The sequence below is a fragment of the Paramormyrops kingsleyae genome, chromosome 17, assembly GCF_048594095.1.
Source record: "Paramormyrops kingsleyae isolate MSU_618 chromosome 17, PKINGS_0.4, whole genome shotgun sequence".
Lineage (NCBI taxonomy): Eukaryota > Metazoa > Chordata > Actinopteri > Osteoglossiformes > Mormyridae > Paramormyrops > Paramormyrops kingsleyae.
The window spans coordinates 13,397,288-13,418,577 of NC_132813.1; the positions used below are offsets into that span (position 1 = coordinate 13,397,288).

At 47.5% G+C, this 21,290-nt stretch overlaps 1 protein-coding gene across 3 annotated transcripts in view; it reads left to right on the top strand.

Annotated features, from left to right (window-relative positions):
* The window catches only part of nectin1b (nectin cell adhesion molecule 1b), a 106,483-nt gene that overhangs the window by 64,558 nt on the left and 20,635 nt on the right, over positions 1 to 21,290 (top strand). For all 3 annotated transcript variants that reach the window (XM_023807254.2, XM_023807256.2, XM_023807257.2), the window contains exon 6: positions 18,945 to 19,092. In XM_023807254.2, the coding sequence (XP_023663022.2) occupies positions 18,945 to 19,092 (148 nt within the window). The remainder of the gene's footprint in view (positions 1 to 18,944; positions 19,093 to 21,290) is intronic.

Sequence of the window (21,290 nt, forward strand, 5' to 3'; positions counted from 1 at the left end):
GTACCTCTGCACAAAGAATCTTGGGATAATATCGGGTGGATCGGGTGGCAAAAGGAGGCGTTTCTCGATGCATATGCAGCCTTCGAAATGGAATGGCCGTGTCTCGCCGCTGTGATGCATTCAGTCTGAAAATGCAGCCTTAGAAGGATGCAGACCCTGAATTCAGACACAGGTGGCCAAGGACGGGCTTGTTTGGCTACGGGAGCTACGGTACGATGGCATGTTCTCCAGGCAGCACCCGGCAACCTGCTGGGAGCTGGTTACACGACTGAAAATCACCCGTCATCAGTGGCAATCACAGGTACATATTGTGAATGGACATTATCACTACCGTCGCCAAATGAGATCACTACTACCTGAGCTAGTTACCTAGTTTGTCTGCAACTAACTAATCAAACTTTGCTGAAATTCAAATGAACTGACCCGTTGGGTTGGCAGGGAAAATATCCACTGACTCGTTCCTGGGGACCTACTTTCACTTATAAGCAAGGTCGACTACGTCTGACACGATGTTAAGTTCTGAATAGAACTATTTTATACACTGGTGACTGCAAGGATTCGTGCTAGATCCTTTACTGAAGAACAAATCCCCCCCCCCCCCCCCCTGCCGTGAGCAAGCGCATACATTACGTCACCAAACATCATACTGCTGCACCCCCCAGGCAGGTATCAGCCATCTGGTTCTGATCCGTTAGCCACTCGGCAGGGTATCTGGCTGCATACACACATTGCATACGCTGTCGTCGTCAAGGTCACCTGCATGAGGGTTAAAGCGCAGAGATAGGCAGCCCCGGGTCAAGGCGGGCCAGAGTAAAAACTCACAGAGCCCGACTGGAATTTAACGCCCCGCTAGAGAATGGACAAGTATCAGATGGTCAGGTGACCCTCTTCTTTGAGAAGGGGATATTTTTCACCACAGATCCTGTGGCAGAATATCTTTTTCAGCGGACAAGCATCTCTCCTCATAGCCCTTGCTCATGTAGCTGTGCGAGAGATTTGATTACACAGGAGCGGATGCTTATCTGATGTGTACATCTGTGGAGGACTGTCGAGACGTCGGAGCCTGGCGAGGTGGGTCGTTCGGGCTGAACCTCTCTGTATTCTGCTCATTAGCTGCTTCTCCTGCATGGGCATTGAAGAGGCCCGGTCTCTCTCAATACAGCTCGATTTTGAGGACCACAAAGACACAGGACAGGTGGATGTCTGACCCAATGCCCAAATGACTTGTTTCATAAAATTAAGCGGACACCTCTAGAGTCTGGTTTTTGCTAAAGAGAGATTTTTGGTTTCGTGTGGACTGTTGTGATGCCTCTCGACAACGACCTCATACCATCTCAACAATGTCTGATTTGTGAGTCGCCGGTGTCTCTGTGACATTTGACCAAAAAATGGCTTGTGATGAGCTGAAGCAGGATAAAATATTTATCTGAGGCATTTGAAACAAAATGCAGCTGGAATTTCAAGTAGCCTAATCAATGGCCGTGTCACCAGATCAAGAAACAAAAAGGAGCTTTGAATGCGATGGATAAATGCTCCCCCCCCCCCTCCCCCACGTTTGTTCCAGCAGAACTTCGACTCATTTTTACTGGGCTGACCCACTGAGCATTTTATGGTAGCATGTATGTCACAGACGCGAAAGGATCAGGATATGCAAATAAGAGAGATAAGCTTAATTTGCATAAATATGTTAACGTGCCCCATAAAATTCTGCTCACTTAGCTGGTGGTTTTTGGTTGCTGATACACAACAGGTCATGCCGGTGCCGTGTTTCCCAGTTTCTGCCAGCAAGTGCATGTAAACATTTCTTGGAGATCTGCTCCATAACGTCTCCACTGGCTATTAATGTCATTCTAAGCCTGATTTATTATTATTTTTATTCTACCTTGAATTTCAGTATCCTTATTTTTCAAGAATACCACAAATGTCTAGCCGAGCAAAGCAGAAGTAAGTCTGCTAAGCAAAGCTAAAAAATGTCTTTTAGATGTAAAGGTAGCACTTCCTTAGCTGGTATTAAAGAAACTTCTTCGGGAGACACTTGGTAGGTAGCGCTGATACCTTGTGCTTTCAGGGTTGGAGATTTGAACCCTATGCCACCTGAGATATCACATGACCTAATACAGGGTAAGGTCTCAGTAAGTGTTCACTGCTGGTCCCTATCTGATATGTGAAGCAGAGCAATATTAATGTCCCGACAGAAACAGACAGATAAACATGAAGGTCCAGTGAGGAGCATTTGCTTCCCATCTACCCACAACAGAGCCAGCAGAGCGATACCTGAGCATTTAAATGCTGGGTGTCTACTACATCATAAAGTGATTCAACCATGATATCTGACTCACTACAACGTTTGAGAAGAAAATGCTACAAATCTCAGTCATAGTTATAAATGGATGTTTGGACTAGACCAGTTTGTACGTCCTGGGATGATGCTGTGTCGTTGTTCAGGGTCACTAACCCCACAGGACCTGACTTTTTCCGTTCACACATCCGTCAGACTCGCGTTCCTTGAATGAGGTGTTTGAAGATGTTTCTTGAGATTTCTATCACATGAGAAGTTTTCCACAAGATATCTGACAGCTCTGACTTTTTTGAGGAGCGTGACATCAGCGTCGAAGTAGAGGGAATCCGTGAGAGCTGATTGGCTGAGGGCCAGCCAGGCCCCAAGCGTGCGCATTGGAGACAGGATATAAATAACCACTGGCTCCCCAACCCGGAATCTGTATCAATGACTTAGAGACACCTCAATCAGATTAGATATTTCATTTACAGCATTGCGGTATTTCATGCACGTTTACCATTCAGTCTGCAAATTTGTTCAATCGATAAAAAAACAATTATCTCTGAACCTCAAATAAAAAAGTCAACAGAGAGATTTATGCAAATCATGCTTCATGCTTCTAACTTGACAGCCTCCCTTAATCGTTGTTTTCTGATATCAGTATCGGGACAAACTTTTGGGAAAGTCACGCATCTTACAGACCTAGCGAATTGGTGTATAAACTTTAAGTGTGGACCAAAGGCAGGTGGGACTAGCTGTGCCTCTGCACACGACTGAGACACATTGTCTCTGACGAACATGGCGAGCAGGCCGTGTCCTCATTCATATGGAGAGAAGAGTGCATTTTTCGCAGAATATAAGCGAGTGAGCGATTCTGCTCTTGGAAAATTGCACAGATACACGCCGATGCAGTATCCATGGAAATCTCAGAGTTATGAGGCCCCGCTGAAATCGCCGCTCTGATTTCCTGGCTCTCACCATGGAGGCATCGTGTATCTCTCCCTGGGACGAGAACGAGCCCAGTTCCCCGTCGGACTCTTCTGTGTGCCAGCAAATGCCGCGTCTCTGAAACCTCCCGGAACGTTCTGAGCCTGTCTGTCGTGTGCCTCAGCGCAGACGGAGACCGGCTCGGGCCAAAACGCTGACAGTTTGGATCGGAGGCTGTCGCCATTGAAGTGATCAGAGAAATGCAACTTCCTGCCTGCGGGGCCTGACAGGGATCAGGTTTCAAATACCCACCTCCAAACCCCCCCCCCCCCCTTCCCCCCCCGCTACCCCGCCTGGTGAAACCATCACTATTTAAATGCAATGCACCCCCCACCCCCAAGCTAAAAAGAGCGTGAGGAGCGAGTGTGGAGGACTGGGGGAGGGGTGCAGATCCAGGTTTGGAATCTCTCTGCAGTTTGTCAGACATGCTGAGGAAAATCAAAGCAGATGGAGAGGAGGGGGTTGGGGGGGGGGTGATAGAATGTAAGAGGGATGGAAATATAACACAGACATCTCTCTCTCCCTCTCTCTCTCTCCTTTTCCTCTGACTCTTTCAGCATTACCTCTGATATCACGACACCCCATCCATACCTCCATCCATCCATCCATTAACCAATCAGATATGATCACACAGGGTTTGGAGTGTAGGGTACATGGCTGGGGCGGATGATGCCCCCCCCCACACACACGCACACACACATACAGACACACAGACACAGACACACACAGACACAGACACACCCAGCGCATACAATCCTAAATTCAGCCCAACAAAACCAATAAAAATGAAAATTGATTTAAAACCTTGTGGCTCTGTTTAAGCACACTAACATTAAATAGAGCCATTTTGCCTTGCTGGAGGGTCCCCACAACATCTATTTTTTGGAGTGTGAAATCCTTGTGGACACACCTCTCTGGAAAATGCTTACTTTTATCTGAGCGCTGATTTATTTGCTTACTGAGGTAAGAAATGGAACACGGCAAAGGAAACTTTGTACGACGGGAAGCCAGCAGAGATTCTGTGATCCTGGCTTGTAAAGGAATGCAGCCGGCTGAATCCCTAGCGAAGCAGATTCACAGGTAATGGCACAGCGGGTTGACACCGCGTGTCCGTGTCAGTCACTGGCACGGACCTCGCAGCATCAGGGCCTGACACCAGGGTGAAGATGCTGTTCTGGTGTCCCTCTGCAGTTCAGAGGCATGCAGCGTGTGTGTGCGTGTGTGTGTGTGTGTGTGCATTGTATTACATTGTAGGGACCAAATGTCACCACAATGTGACAAAAACCTGTTATTTTGATGTTGTGGGGACATTTTTTGTTCCCCACAAGGGGAAATTCAATCTTACAAAAATCTGTGACTGCAATCAACAAACTAAAAATGCAGAAAGTCTTGAATTTTGTTTGGTTACTTATGGTTAAGATTAGGGCTGGGTAGGGGATCATCATAGTTAGGATTAGGGCTATAAAATGATGATGAATGAATGAAGAGTTCCCACAAAGATATAGATACCTAATCTCTCTCTCTCTCTCTCTCTCTCTCTCTCTCTCTCTCTCTCTCTCTCTCTCTCTGTGTGTGTGTGTATGAGCACATTCATTTATGATGTGTAGGTAACAGAACCGGTGGTGGGAACTCAATCCAGACCATGTTAAAGTTCTAATGACAGCTTTTTTTAGAAAAAAATGCCTGGTTTAAGAAAAACTTGAACGTCATTTGGCAGATTACCAAGAATCTAATTCAGTTGGAGAGTAAATGCTGGTAATTCAGGAGATAACCTACAGGTGGCATGTTGATGGGAAGACAGGCACAGACGGAGAAATAAAGCCAAAAAACAACAGTGTCTCGCTTGCAGCCTCTGCTGAATTACAAAATTACACCACCCCAGTCTTTTAGAAGCTTAAATTAAAAGATGTAAAGGATGCAAAATGCGACACCCCCAGCCCCCACACCCACACACCCCACCACCCACACAGTGGTTACCATTACTGGGACGAAGCGGGATGTTAACATGGCGTCATGCCGTCAAACGCGTTAATCGCCAGTGCTACGGTGATGCACCCCAAAACACAGCGTGTCACACAACATATGGCAATGCAGAAACAAATGACAAATGGTAATTGCTCAGAGAGGAGAGAATCTTAAAAACACGGGCGCTTAATGTCATCCTAAAGGGTACGGATCTAAAAATGACAGCGGGGGTCTACCCCGGGGTTGATGGGAAAGCTCGTTAGGGCTTCTCGCTGTCTGGAGGACGACGCCTTCAGAAAAACATCGATCCCCTTTGGTGAGGGTGTGGAGGATGAATATGAAGTATGTCCACAGGGTGTGATGCTATCGGTGTCCATAAGGCATCTTCACCTGCACTGCTGATCTCTTCATGATGAGGACTTGGAGATGTAGGAGATCAGGTCCATTCTGGTGAAGACGAGCTTGCTGTACACATACAGACGCACTTCTAGCTCTATCTTTCAAGCAATCTTCAGTTGAATTACACTCTAATGCAGTGTTTCCTAATCCGGTCCTCAGGGATACGCAGACAGTCTGCATTTTTGGTCCCTCGCAGCAAAATTGTGGACTGTCTGCCAGGGAGCTGGAAGAGAGCAAAAACATGGACTGGATTGGGAAACACTGCTCATGGAATTTATGACTCCTGACCCTGGAGACAGAGGTGGTATGAAGCCGACAGACAAACACAAGCCAGCGTTCGGCTTTTTCAGCTCGCTGAGGCGGGAATGCCGCTTCAAAAGGAGCGTGCTTTGTGGGCATGTTGACAGAACTTCTTCTGGAGTTACCGTTTTGATATTTTCTTAAAATTTGTCACAAAGACAGTGGAGCTTACAGAGGCACACATGGACACACCAAGGGCAAAATTCAGGATTTCAAGTCAACAAAAGACAGTTTGTCTTTGGAACCACTGAAGGTCTGCCGGCGAAAATGGGAATAACTGGCAAACGAAGGCAATGCAGCCCCGACCTTGGGCTGGGTCAGCGAGCAGAGGATATGTGTGTGCATGAGGCTTTTTTACGAGCACCAAAGTGAATTAAACCCCAAAGCAAAACATGAGCTGCTTTCGCAAATATCACTGAGGATTCAACCGATGCTGGAGGCCCTCAAAGACCGGGAGGGTGTTGCCGGTGGTGCGCTTACAGCCGACAGCATGCCGATATCATGGCCTGGATGGTCCCCTGACAAGCACTCACCGGCGCCCTAGTCAGGGTCACTGATGGACACTGAACATCAGAACCTCGATTGTGACCCTCAAACCCCCCGGCTTCCACGGTCTCCAGCTTATAAATAAACCCTCTGTGGTCTCCTGCCCGTTTCCCACGTGCACCTGGGATGAGGAGCCAAGGCCTGATCTTGATCTCAACCTGTTTCCGTGTATTTTTATTTTTTACTTTAACCTCCTATTTTATATATCTGCATAGGATTTTACTTTGATTTAAAAATTTCTTTGATGGTACGAGCAAAATCGAAATCCAGGCGCTTGCTTAACTTAGAATGATTATTATTATTTTTGTTGTTGTTGTTTGTATTATTATTTTCAAAAGCTTAGAATTGTAGCTACTAGTAATGCACGTAAAACAGTCAACAAGCCCCTAAACATGTAGTTTTCAGTAAGAGATGTAGAATATAACAGTTACCCCGTGTCCTTACCGAAGGTGAGAATGGACTGGGGAATCAGGAGCGGGAAGATGGAGAATCAGGAACAAGGGGTTTATTAAGGAAAACAACAAAGCGAGGTAAATAGACGGACGGCAGACTTCAGTAACGTTTGACTTCAATGACAAGACTGGGGAAACGTACTCTGATGTGGACTTAAATACACAGGACTTAATGGAAATAACAAGAAACAGCTGGAACATCGGGATTTCACACGAGGTTAATGAGGGGGCGTGGCACACAGGAGGATCGGACGAGCCGGCCGTGACACCCCGCCAATAAACATAATTTCACCTATCAGAATGTAACCAGACCTCCTCCGAAGTGGCTTTATAGAACCCATGATTTAAAGCTGTAAATCTGAAAAAGTTATATACCCTTTGCTGTTCATTCTTATGAACACCAAATGTAATCAAATCTAAGGAGCCGTTGATAACATGGTCATTCTTTCTGCAACACCAACTAGCACTGAACTCCCAGCCGATGGACAGAAAGATTACGTGTTGTGCAGAGACTGATAAATCAGTCAAACATGCATGAGCACATTGCCGATGGAAGGGTCTGTCACTAGATTTAAATATTTCATGGATGTGTTCATTTTAGTCACTAATTAACATAATAACTGTGCTGAAATTTGGCCCATCGGCTTTGACTGCAAAAAAGAACATTTGTAACAAGCAGTTCTTGAGGGTAAGGTGGAGATTTCAAATGTGACACGTTTGGAAATATAAAAACGGTCTCCAAAACTAGTGTCCTGCGGCTCAGCTACTGTCACAGGCCAACTCCTTAATGGCATTAACAGTTTTCCAAACAGCTTATCAGCAAAGGCACAGAGCACAGGAAAAAAACAAAGAATCCTGATGTGAGGAAAATGCACCTTTATGAGTTTCACCCGTCACAATGACAGATGACAGGGACACAAAGCGAATACAAATCAGCCCTCGGACACGGATAGACCCAAGGCTTGTTTTCAGTGCCATAACTTTCTCATTTCACCGCAGTTTGAAAAGTTCTGGTGTACAGACAGCCTCCTTCGTAGGAAGTGTGAGATTCGTTATGTGGGTAATGTCCAGCTTTCGCTTTCTAATAAGCGAGCGGAGTTTTAGGTAGACGGTGATTTCTGCGGCAGTAACTGCATCCACCCCATTTCGGCGTCTGTCTTCTAAAGCCTTGTAGAGTTTGCTGTGGGTCACTAGGGGGACAAGGCCCCAGTGTGTCATTGAGACCGTCACTGTCATTAACTCGCTCCGAGCGGATCCGAATGAGGGCTCTCCCGCGAGGCCAAGGAGATTCCCCAGCCGCCCAGATATGCGGCTCGACCCGGTGCCCTCTATCTCTGTGAGGAAGTCTGATCCCTGTACGGCACTAAGTAGCCGTGCTCCGACCTGCATTCCTACCGTTATCCTTTTCCATACGCCACGACGTGACCCGGGTGGCAGGTTGAGTTATTGCATCACTTCATAATGCCTTGCACGGTTACTTCGCGTAAAGGTCGACTTTAATGAAGTGTTAAGTGAATTAAGTGCACTTGACTGTAGTGTCACTGTCTAATCACCATGGCATGCTTGTTCCAGTTAAAACTAGGAGAATATTAAACTACACTGCTGGAAAGCAATGTACTCTGCAAAAAGGGAGCTTTTTGCTTTGAAGGTAAATTGGCTCTTCTGAATGCTGTGAGATAGATTCCTTGTAAGATCATATGTGACATTCAGTTGTGATGCCTGACGGTAAAAGACCTCCTTTAGATGTTGTGGCAATGGGAGATGAAAGCAGAAAGATATCACATGTTCAGATGAGTGGCGAGCACAATGATGCACACGTGACTCTTGATGCTTTCACTGACTCCTCTTGAAGGGCTTCAGGACCAAGCTTTTCCTCATGGAATAGCCTGGACGGGGCTGCTTGCTCATATGGCACATAACCTGAGTAACGACCGTACCAGGTGTCCCCTGCCAAAAGACCGCGAGGGGACATCACACATCTCCCAGTGTGTTAAAACTGCAGCTTGTGGGTTTTTTGGGAGACACTAATAAAAAATATACAACACTTGTGTACCGTCCAACAGATTGCCATTAAAACTCGAGCTAGTGGGTGGTGTTTTGCACAGCACGCACTTTGGGTGTCTGTTAAAACACACACATCCACTCGCTTTTCCTTCACTGCTCTCTGTGCGTTAATTCTGCAGTTTTCTGGTGGAAAAACCAGTCCGTCACAGACTGGAGCATGTAAGGCCTCTGATTTCAGAGTCATGAACCTCAGCTCATTTCCTGAGGTCTCCAGACTGCCTGCGCTCTCTCTCGACGGGATGTCGAGCCGCTCCTCATAGCCGTTATTAAATCGCAGCTTACTCTCGGGCCCGCATTGCCATGGCTACACAAGGGCTTCGTAACTTTTGGCAGAACTCCTGTCTAGAGTTGCATTCCGTCCACTCATTAGTGTTCCTCATCTTCTGATGTAGGAGCCTGGGCCGGTCGCACCTCTCGGTCTCTGGCAGCGAGACGCTTGAAGGCTGCTTCTGGGACCTTGGGTCGGCTCTGAATCATGGAAAAGAAGCCCCGCCCAGCTCAGCTTTTCCAGGTCCCGTTTCCCCCCGCAGAGATTTTCTTGCCAGTTACTGAAGAATGCTGTTCCTTCCTTGTGCTCTGCTCCCTCTCTGCCCCCTGTTAGAGGGGGGGGGGCACGTGACGGGTGTTTGCTTTTCGGCGAGTCGGCCAGGAACGTGGATGCACCCCCCATCTCCCCTACATCCAGTTTTACTTCCCTCTCTGATTTTTTATTTTGCTCTGGTTTGGCTCGTTTTCTCGGGAATTGGGACCTGACTTGAGGGAAATGCCTAGCAACAGAGAGCGAGAGAGAAAGAGCTCCGGCAGGCTGAGCGGGGCCCCGCTTTTTTCATTATAACGAGCGGCACGCCGGGCGGCAAATTCACGCAGGTTCCGCGGAAAAAAAGAACAACGGAGATGCGCGCGCTCACGCGGGACGGCTTCAGGTGCTCTTTGAAACAGCATCGAGACATGAAAAGAATCATAAAAGGCCGAGAGTCTCTCTAACAAAGTGTCGGGAATACAGCAGAATAAACCCCACTTTAGTGTCGCTTGAAAGAATTTATATTACGGCAGAGTTTCGGGAGGCACCGACACAAAGAGGAGCGGGTCCATTCAGCCACACAGAACTCATTCTGGGCCAATTTCCTGGTGTATTTATGGGACCAGACTGCTTCTGTCATGCAAAGCTGTCCCTTGTGTGGAAAAACACCCACAAGCCCTGACGTTTTTATATAGAACCATAGTAGAGAATTTAAGACATTTAAGACAGGCTAAATCATTCTGTGCCTTATCCACAAAGACAGAGAGATACTGCATTTGGAGCAGTGTATATCATGGACATTAGGGGGTGGAGTTTGAGGGAAACAGTCAAATAAACGTTCGCAAATAATGCCACTTGGTCCACCTTGGAGATGAAGCACATATATGTGAAGTGACTTTAGTCACTGAAGGCTGCTCATTGCAGAGGTTCTCAGATGAAGACGGCCCTATATAAAATCCACATAAAGCCACCAAGTTTACTCCTGAATCACGGCCCTCTGTTCCTTGGAGATATATGGCATGTGACTGGCACTTGTAATGACTGTTTATGTGCTGCTCTTGAGGCCTGCTGCCTCCCCGATGGAGATGTAATGTGAAATGATATTTGCTGTCAGGGTTGGTGCTCGCCCGGCCCAGTCCCATGTGTGTTTTCCCCGTTTGGTGTTGCCCTAGTGTTTTTTCCTACGGCCAAAGCTTCCATGTGTCTCAGATGCTGACACCCCTCCTATCATGAGTTTGAGGCTGGCCTGAGACCTGCTTCACCTTTGTGTTGCATTTTGGTTTTGTTTTAACCCCTGGTGTCTGTATGGTTAATTTATGTCTTGTTTATGGTTACCCTGCCCGTGCCTTGCCTATGTTCCGTTTTACTTGTATTCCTTGATTTCTCCTAGTATTGATAGCTCTCAGTGTTTGTTCTGGTTTCCTAGTCTCTAGTGTCAGCTAATTGTAATTTACTCCACCTGTTCCTTGGTGCCCCGTGCCCTTAGTGATTGGTTGTTTTGGTTATGGTTCTCACCTGTCCTGCATTGTGTCTTGTTAGCAGTGTGTGTGCCTGTTCTTGTTCAGTTCCTTGGTGGTTCGTTATGGCCTTTTCCTGTGTTGCTGTGTGGTTCTTAGTTGTAGTTACCCCGTGTTTGTCATTGTAGTTCCCTGTCTTCCTTTCTACCCTCAGTATTGTTGTTCCTGATGTTGCTCCTGCCTTAGTTTAGATTTGACCCCACGTGGTTTGTTTATTTTCTGTTACTTCCTTGATGTTCTGTTTTGTTAATAAAGCCCTGTCTTGACAGAGCTACTACGTGGATTGTCTCTTCCTCCGTCATGCCCTGCCATAACAATGGCATTATCATTGACACCAGATCCAGAGTTTAAAAAAAGCATTCAATTAATCCATCTAAAAAACGCTGACTGAAATTTACTTTGAAAACAAGAGAAAATATGCTATATTGTAGATTCATATATAGAAATGGCAATAAACCAGATCCTTTTGAATGTATTTGCCTGTGGCTTGTCCTCAAAATGACGAAGGACATTTTAATCTTGAACAGAGATAAACACCAACTGTTGCAGAAGGCTTCTCTGCCGGGAGCCCTCTCAGATCCTGGACCGGCCTGAATATTCTGGAAACTTCAGAATATTCACTCTGCCTGGGACTCAGACGCGGCATGATGTTAACCCACGAAGGAAGTGACAGCATGACAGCAATGACCTTTCCATCACACACCTGGCTACCGAGGGGTCATTTGCACTCACGGACAGAGTGTATGTGGTGGGGGGGAGGGGGCTAGAGATCCGTTTCTGTGGAGCAGCTCCTGCACTCTCAGCCAGGAAGCGGCCTTAGATTAACATTCAGCCGGAAGCCCAGCTGTGCCCCATGAGAGGTGGCCACCGAGATCGCCGGCTGAAGCGTCACGCATTTCACAATGCATTTCGGACTGCCCGTTGCCTGGAGATTAGCGATGCGTACCCAGGGTCAGTGGCTGCTCGGGAGGGGGGGGGGTCACCGATATGCTCTGTGGGGCGGGCATGGTGCCGTGTGACACCCTCCCCCCTCTGTAAAGATACGAGGGTGGAGGGGGGAGGCAAGCAGCAGCCTGGCTGGAGGTAAAAACAGTCGAATTTGCTGGCTGCCCGTCTGTGTCCTCCACTACAAATTTGATGCTTCCCATTTTTGCCAGATCTCACTGAACAGATGTCCTGTCATGTCATCCAAAAAGCCATTAAAACCCTGATGTAGTCTTCCAGATATCATTATTTGATGATATGAGCTTTCAACGACTCCACACATTTAGCAACTGGTAACTGAGTAGGTTAACAAATTTTGGTCTGATTATTTTGGAGGGAAAACCTTAATCTGTGTTTATTCCTGCATCAGAGAGATAGCCCATAATAAGCTGCCATTGTCATTCCTTGTTTTATATTTACCCTTGTTTACATCAGTGTGAGCAAGTCACAGCACATTTAGTGTGACGTTAGTTTATAACGTCCTGGTGCAGCTTTGAAACGCGGGATCTGCTTCCTCCAGCAACCTCCCAGCTCAAGGCCCAAAACGGCCCTTTTTTTTATATGGAATTAACACATTCCAGGTGCTGTCAATTTGTGTGCGACGTGCTTCCCAGCCGGCGCTGTGCCAAACTGCAGGCCGACACGATAGTGTTTCAGTGTGCGAGCCGCTCTGAGCGAGACGCAGGCGCAGGCCTGGGGGGTGGGTGGATGTAGCGGGATGGGGGGGCAGCGAGAGGAGTAATGAGATTCGGGTAAAGTCAGCGGGCTCTAGCCCGGCCTGGCAGTGGCGGACGCTGATTTATGGGCTTCATTAAGACAGATTTCTACTGCTTTACTGAGGTCTGCGGTATCTGCCTCCGATGGGGAGGCCAAAAAAAATCCCATTTGAATTAATTGCAAACAGACCTTCTGGGCTCCAGCCAGTCTCCCGGGCTCTGTCCCCTGGCTCGGGGTGCTCGTGGCATCCTCCTGCCTTTTGTGTTCCTTGGAACAGGTGGCCCTCACACGCCGGCCAGGCTTCTGAGCCAACATGGCTACCCGGCCATCTGAATGCTCCCCGAGAGAGCTGGAATACAGCGGGACCCCCGCTGTCCAGCCTTTACGGACCGGGGAGAGGAGCGGAACCAGGGGGCGTGACCTCAGGAAAGCTCCAGAAACTTAGGCATTTGCTGAAGCCCGGATCAAAAAAGAGCCAATGCCACTAAATGCACCAGGTCTGATGTAGACGCCTCCTAATTGCCTAGCGAATTCCAGCCCAGAACGCTGCGGTGTGTCGGAACAAGCCATCCGAACCCTGAGTCGGTGACAGGCGCAGCAGCGCGATCCCAAAGCAAACCTGTTTCCACTTAGCACGGGCAGACTCAAGCCCCACAGTCTGGGATGGGCTCCTGGGTTCTGGGCGGGTGGAGTTCGGTCCAACTGGGGATCTCAGCGGCTCGCTGGCCTCTTTGCCATGTGTGACTAATCGAGCAGATGGAAACACAGAAGTGCTAGATGCTGCTCTTTTCTCCTGGCCCCCACAGGTAAGGGGAATGATACGAGCAGATAAAAACCGCAGCAAAAGCCTTAATTGGCAATCGATTTTTACCACATAAAACACAAATCAGTAAAATTGAAAAGTCTGTCCGTTCAGTTCCACTCCTGCTTTGTTCCGCTCTGTCCTCTGGGAATCCTTTTATATCCAAACTGTATCCACTGCCATGCTGCTTTCCAACAGCCAGTACAGCCTCGTTGTACTCTCATGTTCCATGGATGAATCATTTTCTGGAGAGTCTGCTTCAGAGTGCACCCACAAACTAAATCAGGAGCTGTGCTGCCATTTCCAAAGCCTGGGTAACATCATTGTGTAAATATGCGAGGAGAGTACAGGTGTGGCCTGAATGCAGTGTGATCAGTGCAACTGGAACAGCATGAAGTGTGTCAATCAATGTCCTCTCTCTAGGGAATTATTCACTGGCAATGGCTTCATTCTCCTCTGTGCTGTAGACTGACTGGCTAATCTGATGACTGTGTCACACACACTGTCTCAGTAACTGGACCAAGGTTATCTGACTAAGACAAAAATGGGATCACTGATAGTGGTGACATGGTCAGTAGTGTTTCTGTAGGTGTCACCTTGGTTACCCCAAGAGCATGTTTTTGTCTGTGCAAACATTCACGTTCAGCTGGGCGTGAAACAACCATCCGCGGTCCCACCTCGGAGGTCCAGCGGACTAGTAGGGACAAGGCTGAGCATTCAGTTTTGCTTAAGGGGGTCAAGGCACTGTCAGCTAATGGGCATGAAATTCAAGCAAGCTGGAACCATCAGAGGGCACTGGCGAAATGTGGCTACGAGTCTCCACGGTTCAAAAGGATGCCATAGTCCTGAGATCACCCAGCTAGCCTGGAGGAATAACTGAGAGATAGGGAGGGAGGGTGAAAATGAATGAAGAAAATTGTGAGAATGTGGGCGAGGCTACAGCCAGCAGTCAGGGTTCATGACATGAAAAATCTATTTCTGTTTTACTACAGATGTTCAGGAAGAATTCAACATGTTCATTCTAGAAGACAGTGCAACCATAAGGAAGTCAAAGGGAAAAGTCAGGAAGAGAGAGGAACTGTAGAGAATTCAAAGGGCAGAGTTGAGAAGAGAGATGAACTGTAGGGAATTCAAAGGATAAAGTCTGGAAGAAAGAGGAACTGTGGGGAATTCAAAGGGCAAAGTTGGGAAGAGAGAGGAACTGTAGGGAATTCAAAGGGTAAAATCTGGAAGACAGTGGAACCTTTAGGGAATTAAAGTCAGGAAGAGTGAGGAACTGTAGGGAATTCAAAGGGTAAAATTTGGAAGACAGTGGAACTGTAGGGAATTCAAAGGGTAAAGTCTGGAAGAGAGAGGAACTGTAAGGAATTCAAAGGGTAAAAAATGGAAGAGAGAGGAACTGTGGGGAACTCAAAGGGCAAAGTTGGGAATAGAGAGGAACTGTAGGGAATTCAAAGGGTAAAGTCAGGAAGAGTGAGGAACTGTAGGGAATTCAAAGGGTAAAGTCTTGGAAGACAGAGGAACTGTAGGGAATTCAAAGGGTAAAATCTGGAAGATGCCTTTCCATGTCAGAACATGGAATGACAGGCAAACAAAGGTAAGAGCACATGATCGGGGCTGAAGGTGTGACCTGGTGTCACTGCTATGCTGGAAAATGGCACTGTGACAGTACCAGCCTGTCTGCCCATGGTGCCCCTCTCATGGGAACACTTGGTGTCAGCGGGGGGGAGGGGTCATGGTGCAGTTCCGTCTACGGCCCATGAACGCTGTAGTGACAGGAAAGTACTGTGGCAGGGCAAGTCAAAGTGCATTAGCAGTCACTATCAAAATGAAAACATTATTTACAGTGGAAGGCCAACCCCAGGCAGCAGTGGATATGCATAAAAAGTCATGTTTGCCTCTTTTTGGGTCCGGTCAGGCCTGTCATTTATCACTTGACAGCCATTTTTCAGCACCTGCAGGAGCTAATAACGCTCGCCTCGCTCGCTCTTTGACTGAAAGAGCCGTTTCCACTGGGCTTTCTCCCCATGACATTTCACAGCCTGCCTCTGCCTAGACATTTCTGTGTTCTCCAAACAGTCTGCTCAAGCATTTATGTTTCAAAGAATATCTAAAAACGTGGGCTGCAGACGACGTCAGGAGACAACAAGCTGCCGCATGTGACTTTCAGTCTGGTGACCCTGAACGGGCATATTTTTTTGTGAGATACATTTTGTTCTCGTCTCCAAGTCCAAACAAGAGTTGGATTAGAGGTCATTTTAAACTGTTGGTCTACAGATCACTGCAGAAGCGATTCGTCTTCAGAATTTAATCGTATTTGTAGACTTGGGCTTCCATGTATGTCATTCATGACTGACTTTCCTTCATGCTGATGGGTCCTGCTTTAGCCAAAGCAGCAGTTTGATTAGTAATCAGACAGAATGTAGCACCACGGCTCCTTCCCTCCTGTCAGAGGAGAACATCAGCTCACTTCACCTAGCAGGGGTCTCATGCAGTTATGAAATGGCAGTCCAGGCCATCAAGGGAGATTTCTGAATTATTCTTACTCAGTTTACTAAGTTCAGTCGAATTTTCTTTGTGATTGGTATGATGGCAGGGGTGCCTAATGACCTTTTGTAATGTCGTATATCCACAAATAATAACATAATACCAGTTAACATCCATAATGTTACATTTTGAGTTTTTCTCACTGTGAAAGGATAATAGAGGTCTAGGTTTTTTTTACTCAGTGGATTCCTGCTGTTTGGTTTGGGTTGACAGGACCCTTCACTTGAATGAACCAGTTCAAAAAGTCATCTTGGACAAGGCTTTTGGAAGTGATTAAAGTGGTGGGGTATGATCTCTAGAGCACCACAGCTTTTGAGGTTGAATCTTCAAAAAAAAAAAATAGTGAAATGAATGTGACAAAACGTGTTATATAATCCCTCACAATGGCTTTCTGGGAGTGCATTATTTTCCACAGGGGTCATGCTTAATCTTGCTTGTGATCCTCTTAGCTGTGGCTGGGCTGCAGTTCAGCTGAAGCTCAGCTATTAGATTTAATGGGGGTGGGGGGTGTACTGAGAATCCATCCAGCTTCAAACTGCTCATCCTGGCCAGGGTCACGGGGGCCAGGAGTCTATTCCAGGCGGCACAGGGCACGGACTGGGGTGCACACTGATTGGGAACTGCAGTGTGTCAGTTTAACGCAGCTGAAAGATTTGTTTACTGGTGTGTTTGCTGATAAAACTGATATGCTAACAGTGCAGTATGAAATGCGGGTGTTTTATGCTACACTGGCTCATGTGGAGCCAGACATTTGTAAAATGTGTAAATAAAATGATCATTTGCAGAAAATTGGTGGTGTTAGGGTCAGGATCATAAAGCCTCCTGGGCAGTGAGTGGTGTTAGGGTCAGGATCAGAAAGCCTCCTGTGCAGTGAGTGGTGTGAGGGTCAGGATCAGAAAGCCTACTGGGCAGTGATAGATTTTTTCAGTGAAACCTCGGGTTCTTTTAGTTGAATGATGAAGCAGGTACCTTAAGCTTAAGCAGTTTATTCAGACAGAATGAAGATGTTACAGAAAGATGATTCACACGGCCGGTTCAGTGTCTGTCTGTGTCTGTCTCTGCCCCCCCTGAGGGAAGCAGGTCCTTTATCTATGGTCTTCACACAGACTCCTGGAGCCGGGGGGTCAGACGGCCTTGGTGAGAGTAAGTCGTATGAGAGGCAAAGAACATGATGAGAGAGTAGCAAGGACAGAAAGAAATATAAAAATAAGAAATATGAAAGCTATAAATGAATGAACTAAATGAACATAATTAAATAACTACACATTAACTAGGGAAATCCCTCAGTCCCCTCTATGATTCTATGGAAAACAAAACACATCGAATCATCACGAGTAATTAATCACAAGTAAATGACTGATCAGGATATAAATGTAAAACTCAGCATAAAGCCTTAGATCTACACCAGGTTCTAAAAACCAAGTGAGGCACCTTGCAAAAAGGTAGCAAAATAATAAAAAAATAAACCCATATCCATTAATCAATCACAATTAATCATTATCATCATCAGTTTTGGTAATTGTGTCTCCATAAACAGATTTGCACAGACCACCAGAAAAGCAAATGAAAAGCTTGACAATCCACAATATGTGTGTGTGTTGTTGATCTTCTGGCTTGTTAAAGTCTGTGACTTTAGCAGTGTAGGCTACTAAGTGAGAGGTTTCTAGCACATCACCTTAGCACATTAGATCTCAGAAACATAGTCTACTCTTTTGCAGTGGCTAGCATAAATCCATCTGCTGTTACCACACACTTTAACTGCTGCATTTGTTGTTAACAGTACCTGATATGGGCTCTCCCACTCTGCCCCAAGCGGTTCATTCTGGGGATTCTTGATCAGTACCTACTCACCAGGTACCAGAGTGTGTCCTCCGTCGACAGAATCTTCCCACGCATCGGAAACCTGTTGATAGGCAGTGAGTGGTGTTAGGATCAGGATCAGAAAGCCTCCTAGGCAGTGAGTGGGGTTAGGGTCAGGATCAGAAAGCCTCCTGGGCAGTGAGTGGGGTTAGGGTCAGGATCAGAAAGCCTCCTGGGCAGTGAGTGGGTTTGAGGTTAGGGTCAGGATCAGAAGGCCTCCTGGGCAGTGAGTGGGATTAGGATCAGGATCAGAAAGCCTCCTGGGCAGTGAGTGGGTTTGGGGTCAGGATCAGAAAGCCTCCTGCACAGTGAGTGGGTTTTGGGTTAGGGTTAGGTTTAGGATTAGGTTTAGGGTTAGGATCAGCAGGCCCCCATACCATGCTGTTTTCACTGAGGTTTAGCCCACTGGTTGCTGATATTTTCTTCAGAGCTTCCTTACTCGCTTTCCTTCTCCTGCTGTCGGACAAGCCCCATAGATGAGGAGAAGCTGCCGAGGTCCAATGCGTAACTTCTAACCTCATCAGGTGCCGCGACACTGTATGAGACGGCTGCTTCTCCCAGTCTCCTGCTTTGGTGTCTATCTGGCTGGCTGCCCTTTCATCATTAAAAGGAGGTTCTCTCCTTCCACTTCTCATAAAAACAGCTGATTTTTCCTGAGACATTGACAAAAGCACAGGTCCCCGACTGTGAACAGAGCGCTGCACACTTATCTTAAGAAGAAATTCGACTTGGCAAACACTGCTACAGCAGCTAACTCTGACTGCCACCGTCCCAGGAACTGCTATGGCGAGGGAGCACAGACAGCAGAGCGTGATGCTTTAATATTGGGGCTAATGCACCTCCTCGAATCCCAGGCCGCATCTCTGTAGCGGGCTGCATTCCTAGCACGGCGGCTGCTTTTGTAACGCTGCATTACCGTCGGTAAATTGCTTGTTTTTCTTTTGCTGGTGTGTCTGTAGAGGGTGGGATGGTGTTTAACCTGGTGATTTTTCTCTCCTCCACCCAGAAAAGCCGTTGCCACGGGGAGCCCCCGGGGGTCTCCTCAGCATCCTGGGGGGCCTGGTTGCCTTGGGACTCATTTTGGGCGTGGCTGTGACTGTCTACACCATCTACCAGCGACAACACAGGATGCAAAGCAAGGCAGATAACGACGGGTGAGTACCCCCCGCACCCCGAGCAGCCCCCCAAGCATCGGTTCAAAGGGAATATCATCCTTTACAGACAGTCCAGAGGTGACCTTGTTTACGGAAACCGAAGCTGATCACAGGCAGAACATTAAACATTCACGCGATTCAGCCGAGCGGATGATTATCTGATTGGCCTGATTGCTAAGCAGCCTGTGATTGCAACTTGATTCGAACCCTTTGCCATGACCTGCTGGTCCTGCTACGAACACGCCGGGCTGTGTCGTTATTCTGAGTGCCACGTTTGGACATAGTGGTACCAATCATTATAAGATCAATAATAATAGTAATAATAATGGCTCACCATCGAAACACTACCATTAAGGAGTGTATTTGTTCCACACTGGGTTTCAAAGACATTTTTTTTGTAATGGATTCCGTGCATGTGTAAGCATGTAAATGAGTCCTTCACATGTCACAGTTAGGAATAAGCTCATTCACTGAGACGACGGGTGTAGTCCCGCAATGAGGGCCGCACATTTCCTAGACTCGGTTGCAGCAACAGCACTAAAACCCATCCTGTCTGATTATCGCCAACTGACGCACAGGGCCGCAAAGGCCTTCTCCTTAGGTACATGTTCAGAAAGCCGCTGATGCACCTCTTCCACGGTTCAGGCAAACACCCCAGTGTGCAGCGGTCCCTTTGGACCACTAGAGGACACCTCAGGAGCAGACCAGCTCCACCTCACCCTACCACCCCCCCCCAGTGTCTCTTAGCAGCCATCGTAACAGACTGTTGGAAGCGACCCACCTGACCATGTCTTTCTGTCTTTATTGCGCAGTGAATGATCTCTTTCTAGGGATGCTATCAGGCTAGATGTTTTGTTTTTTATCTTCCTACTCTGCAATTTCCTGTCCTTTGTCTATGCATATATTTAATTCACTAGTTACATAAAATATAATCAAAGACTGAGGATGCGTGTTGCTAATCCCTACACCTCTGATATGCCACCCTCTCTCTGATGCGGCAGCTTTTCTCTGACTCCCTGATCTGCAGTGATCACCCCTCCTCTCTCTGTCACTCCAATGCACCTCTTTGTCTGATGCCCCTAGCAGTGCCAATGCTGATAGCTGTATCTCTCGGTCCCCCCCCCCCCCCCCCGGAAGGGGAGAACAGCTGAGTCACTGCCGCCAGATCCCCTGTATACACATGGCACAGGGTTCGGACACCTGTGTGCTGTGGCATTGGCTTTCATGCAGGGGGGGGGGGGGACCTTCTGTGTGCTGTCAGCAGACTCCGCCTGGCTGGGTTAGCGTTCTCAGAGACCAGCCAGGCGTGCGAGGATTTCCCCTTCGCTGCTGGATCTCCCGGACATCCCTCCTTTCAGTTTGGGATGGAATGGAGCCAAGCGGGTACTGTGAGCTCCAGAAGTACGTGGATTTCTCCCGACATGGCGGGGCGTTCACCAGCAGTACCAGCTTTGCTGGATCCATGAGCCGTGGGGAGGTGGCTTTGGGACGGCAGATGTGAGGTGGCTCTGTGATAAGAGTCCTAACCCCTAATAAGCCTCCCGCACATGTGACCGTTCTATTCCAGCGTGATCTCGGGATCTTCCACTACGGTGCCGAGCAGGAGCAGGCCGCCTGGGGCTCAGCGGGGCCAGATATATTTATATTTCCATTACAATCGGGACCTGGGCATTGGCTGCTGAAATAACATTCAAAGCCAGGCAGATAATAAACATGAATGCTGCCTATATTTGTGATCATTATTTAATATTATTAAAAGTACCCAAACTGTCTCATTCTCCACGTCTCAGAGATGATACTCTGCAGAAGGCTGTTGGGATGGAAACGGTTTTCAATTTGGACTCCCCCGCTGAACGATCGCCAGGCTGAGATAAACGTTTAAACGATTGACTCTGTCGCCTCCATTTCACAATGGCTCCCGCAAACGGCCTTTCCGAGGAGGATAATGCGGAAATAATGCTGGCAAGATGGTCTCGATTCTTCTACAGCACATTGTGGACTGCGACGTCCAAATGCCCATTTGCAGGGCGGTGGTCCTGGTGACTCCCTCCCCAGAGCTGTGCTCCTTCTGGAAGCGGCACCAGGAGCTTCACTTTACAGGTCTATGTCCCTAACCTGACTAACGGCCATAAATCGAACACTTTATCCTTGCACAATCGTCCCTTCGTTTAATAACCGTGTTGAAATTTCTCAGTTGT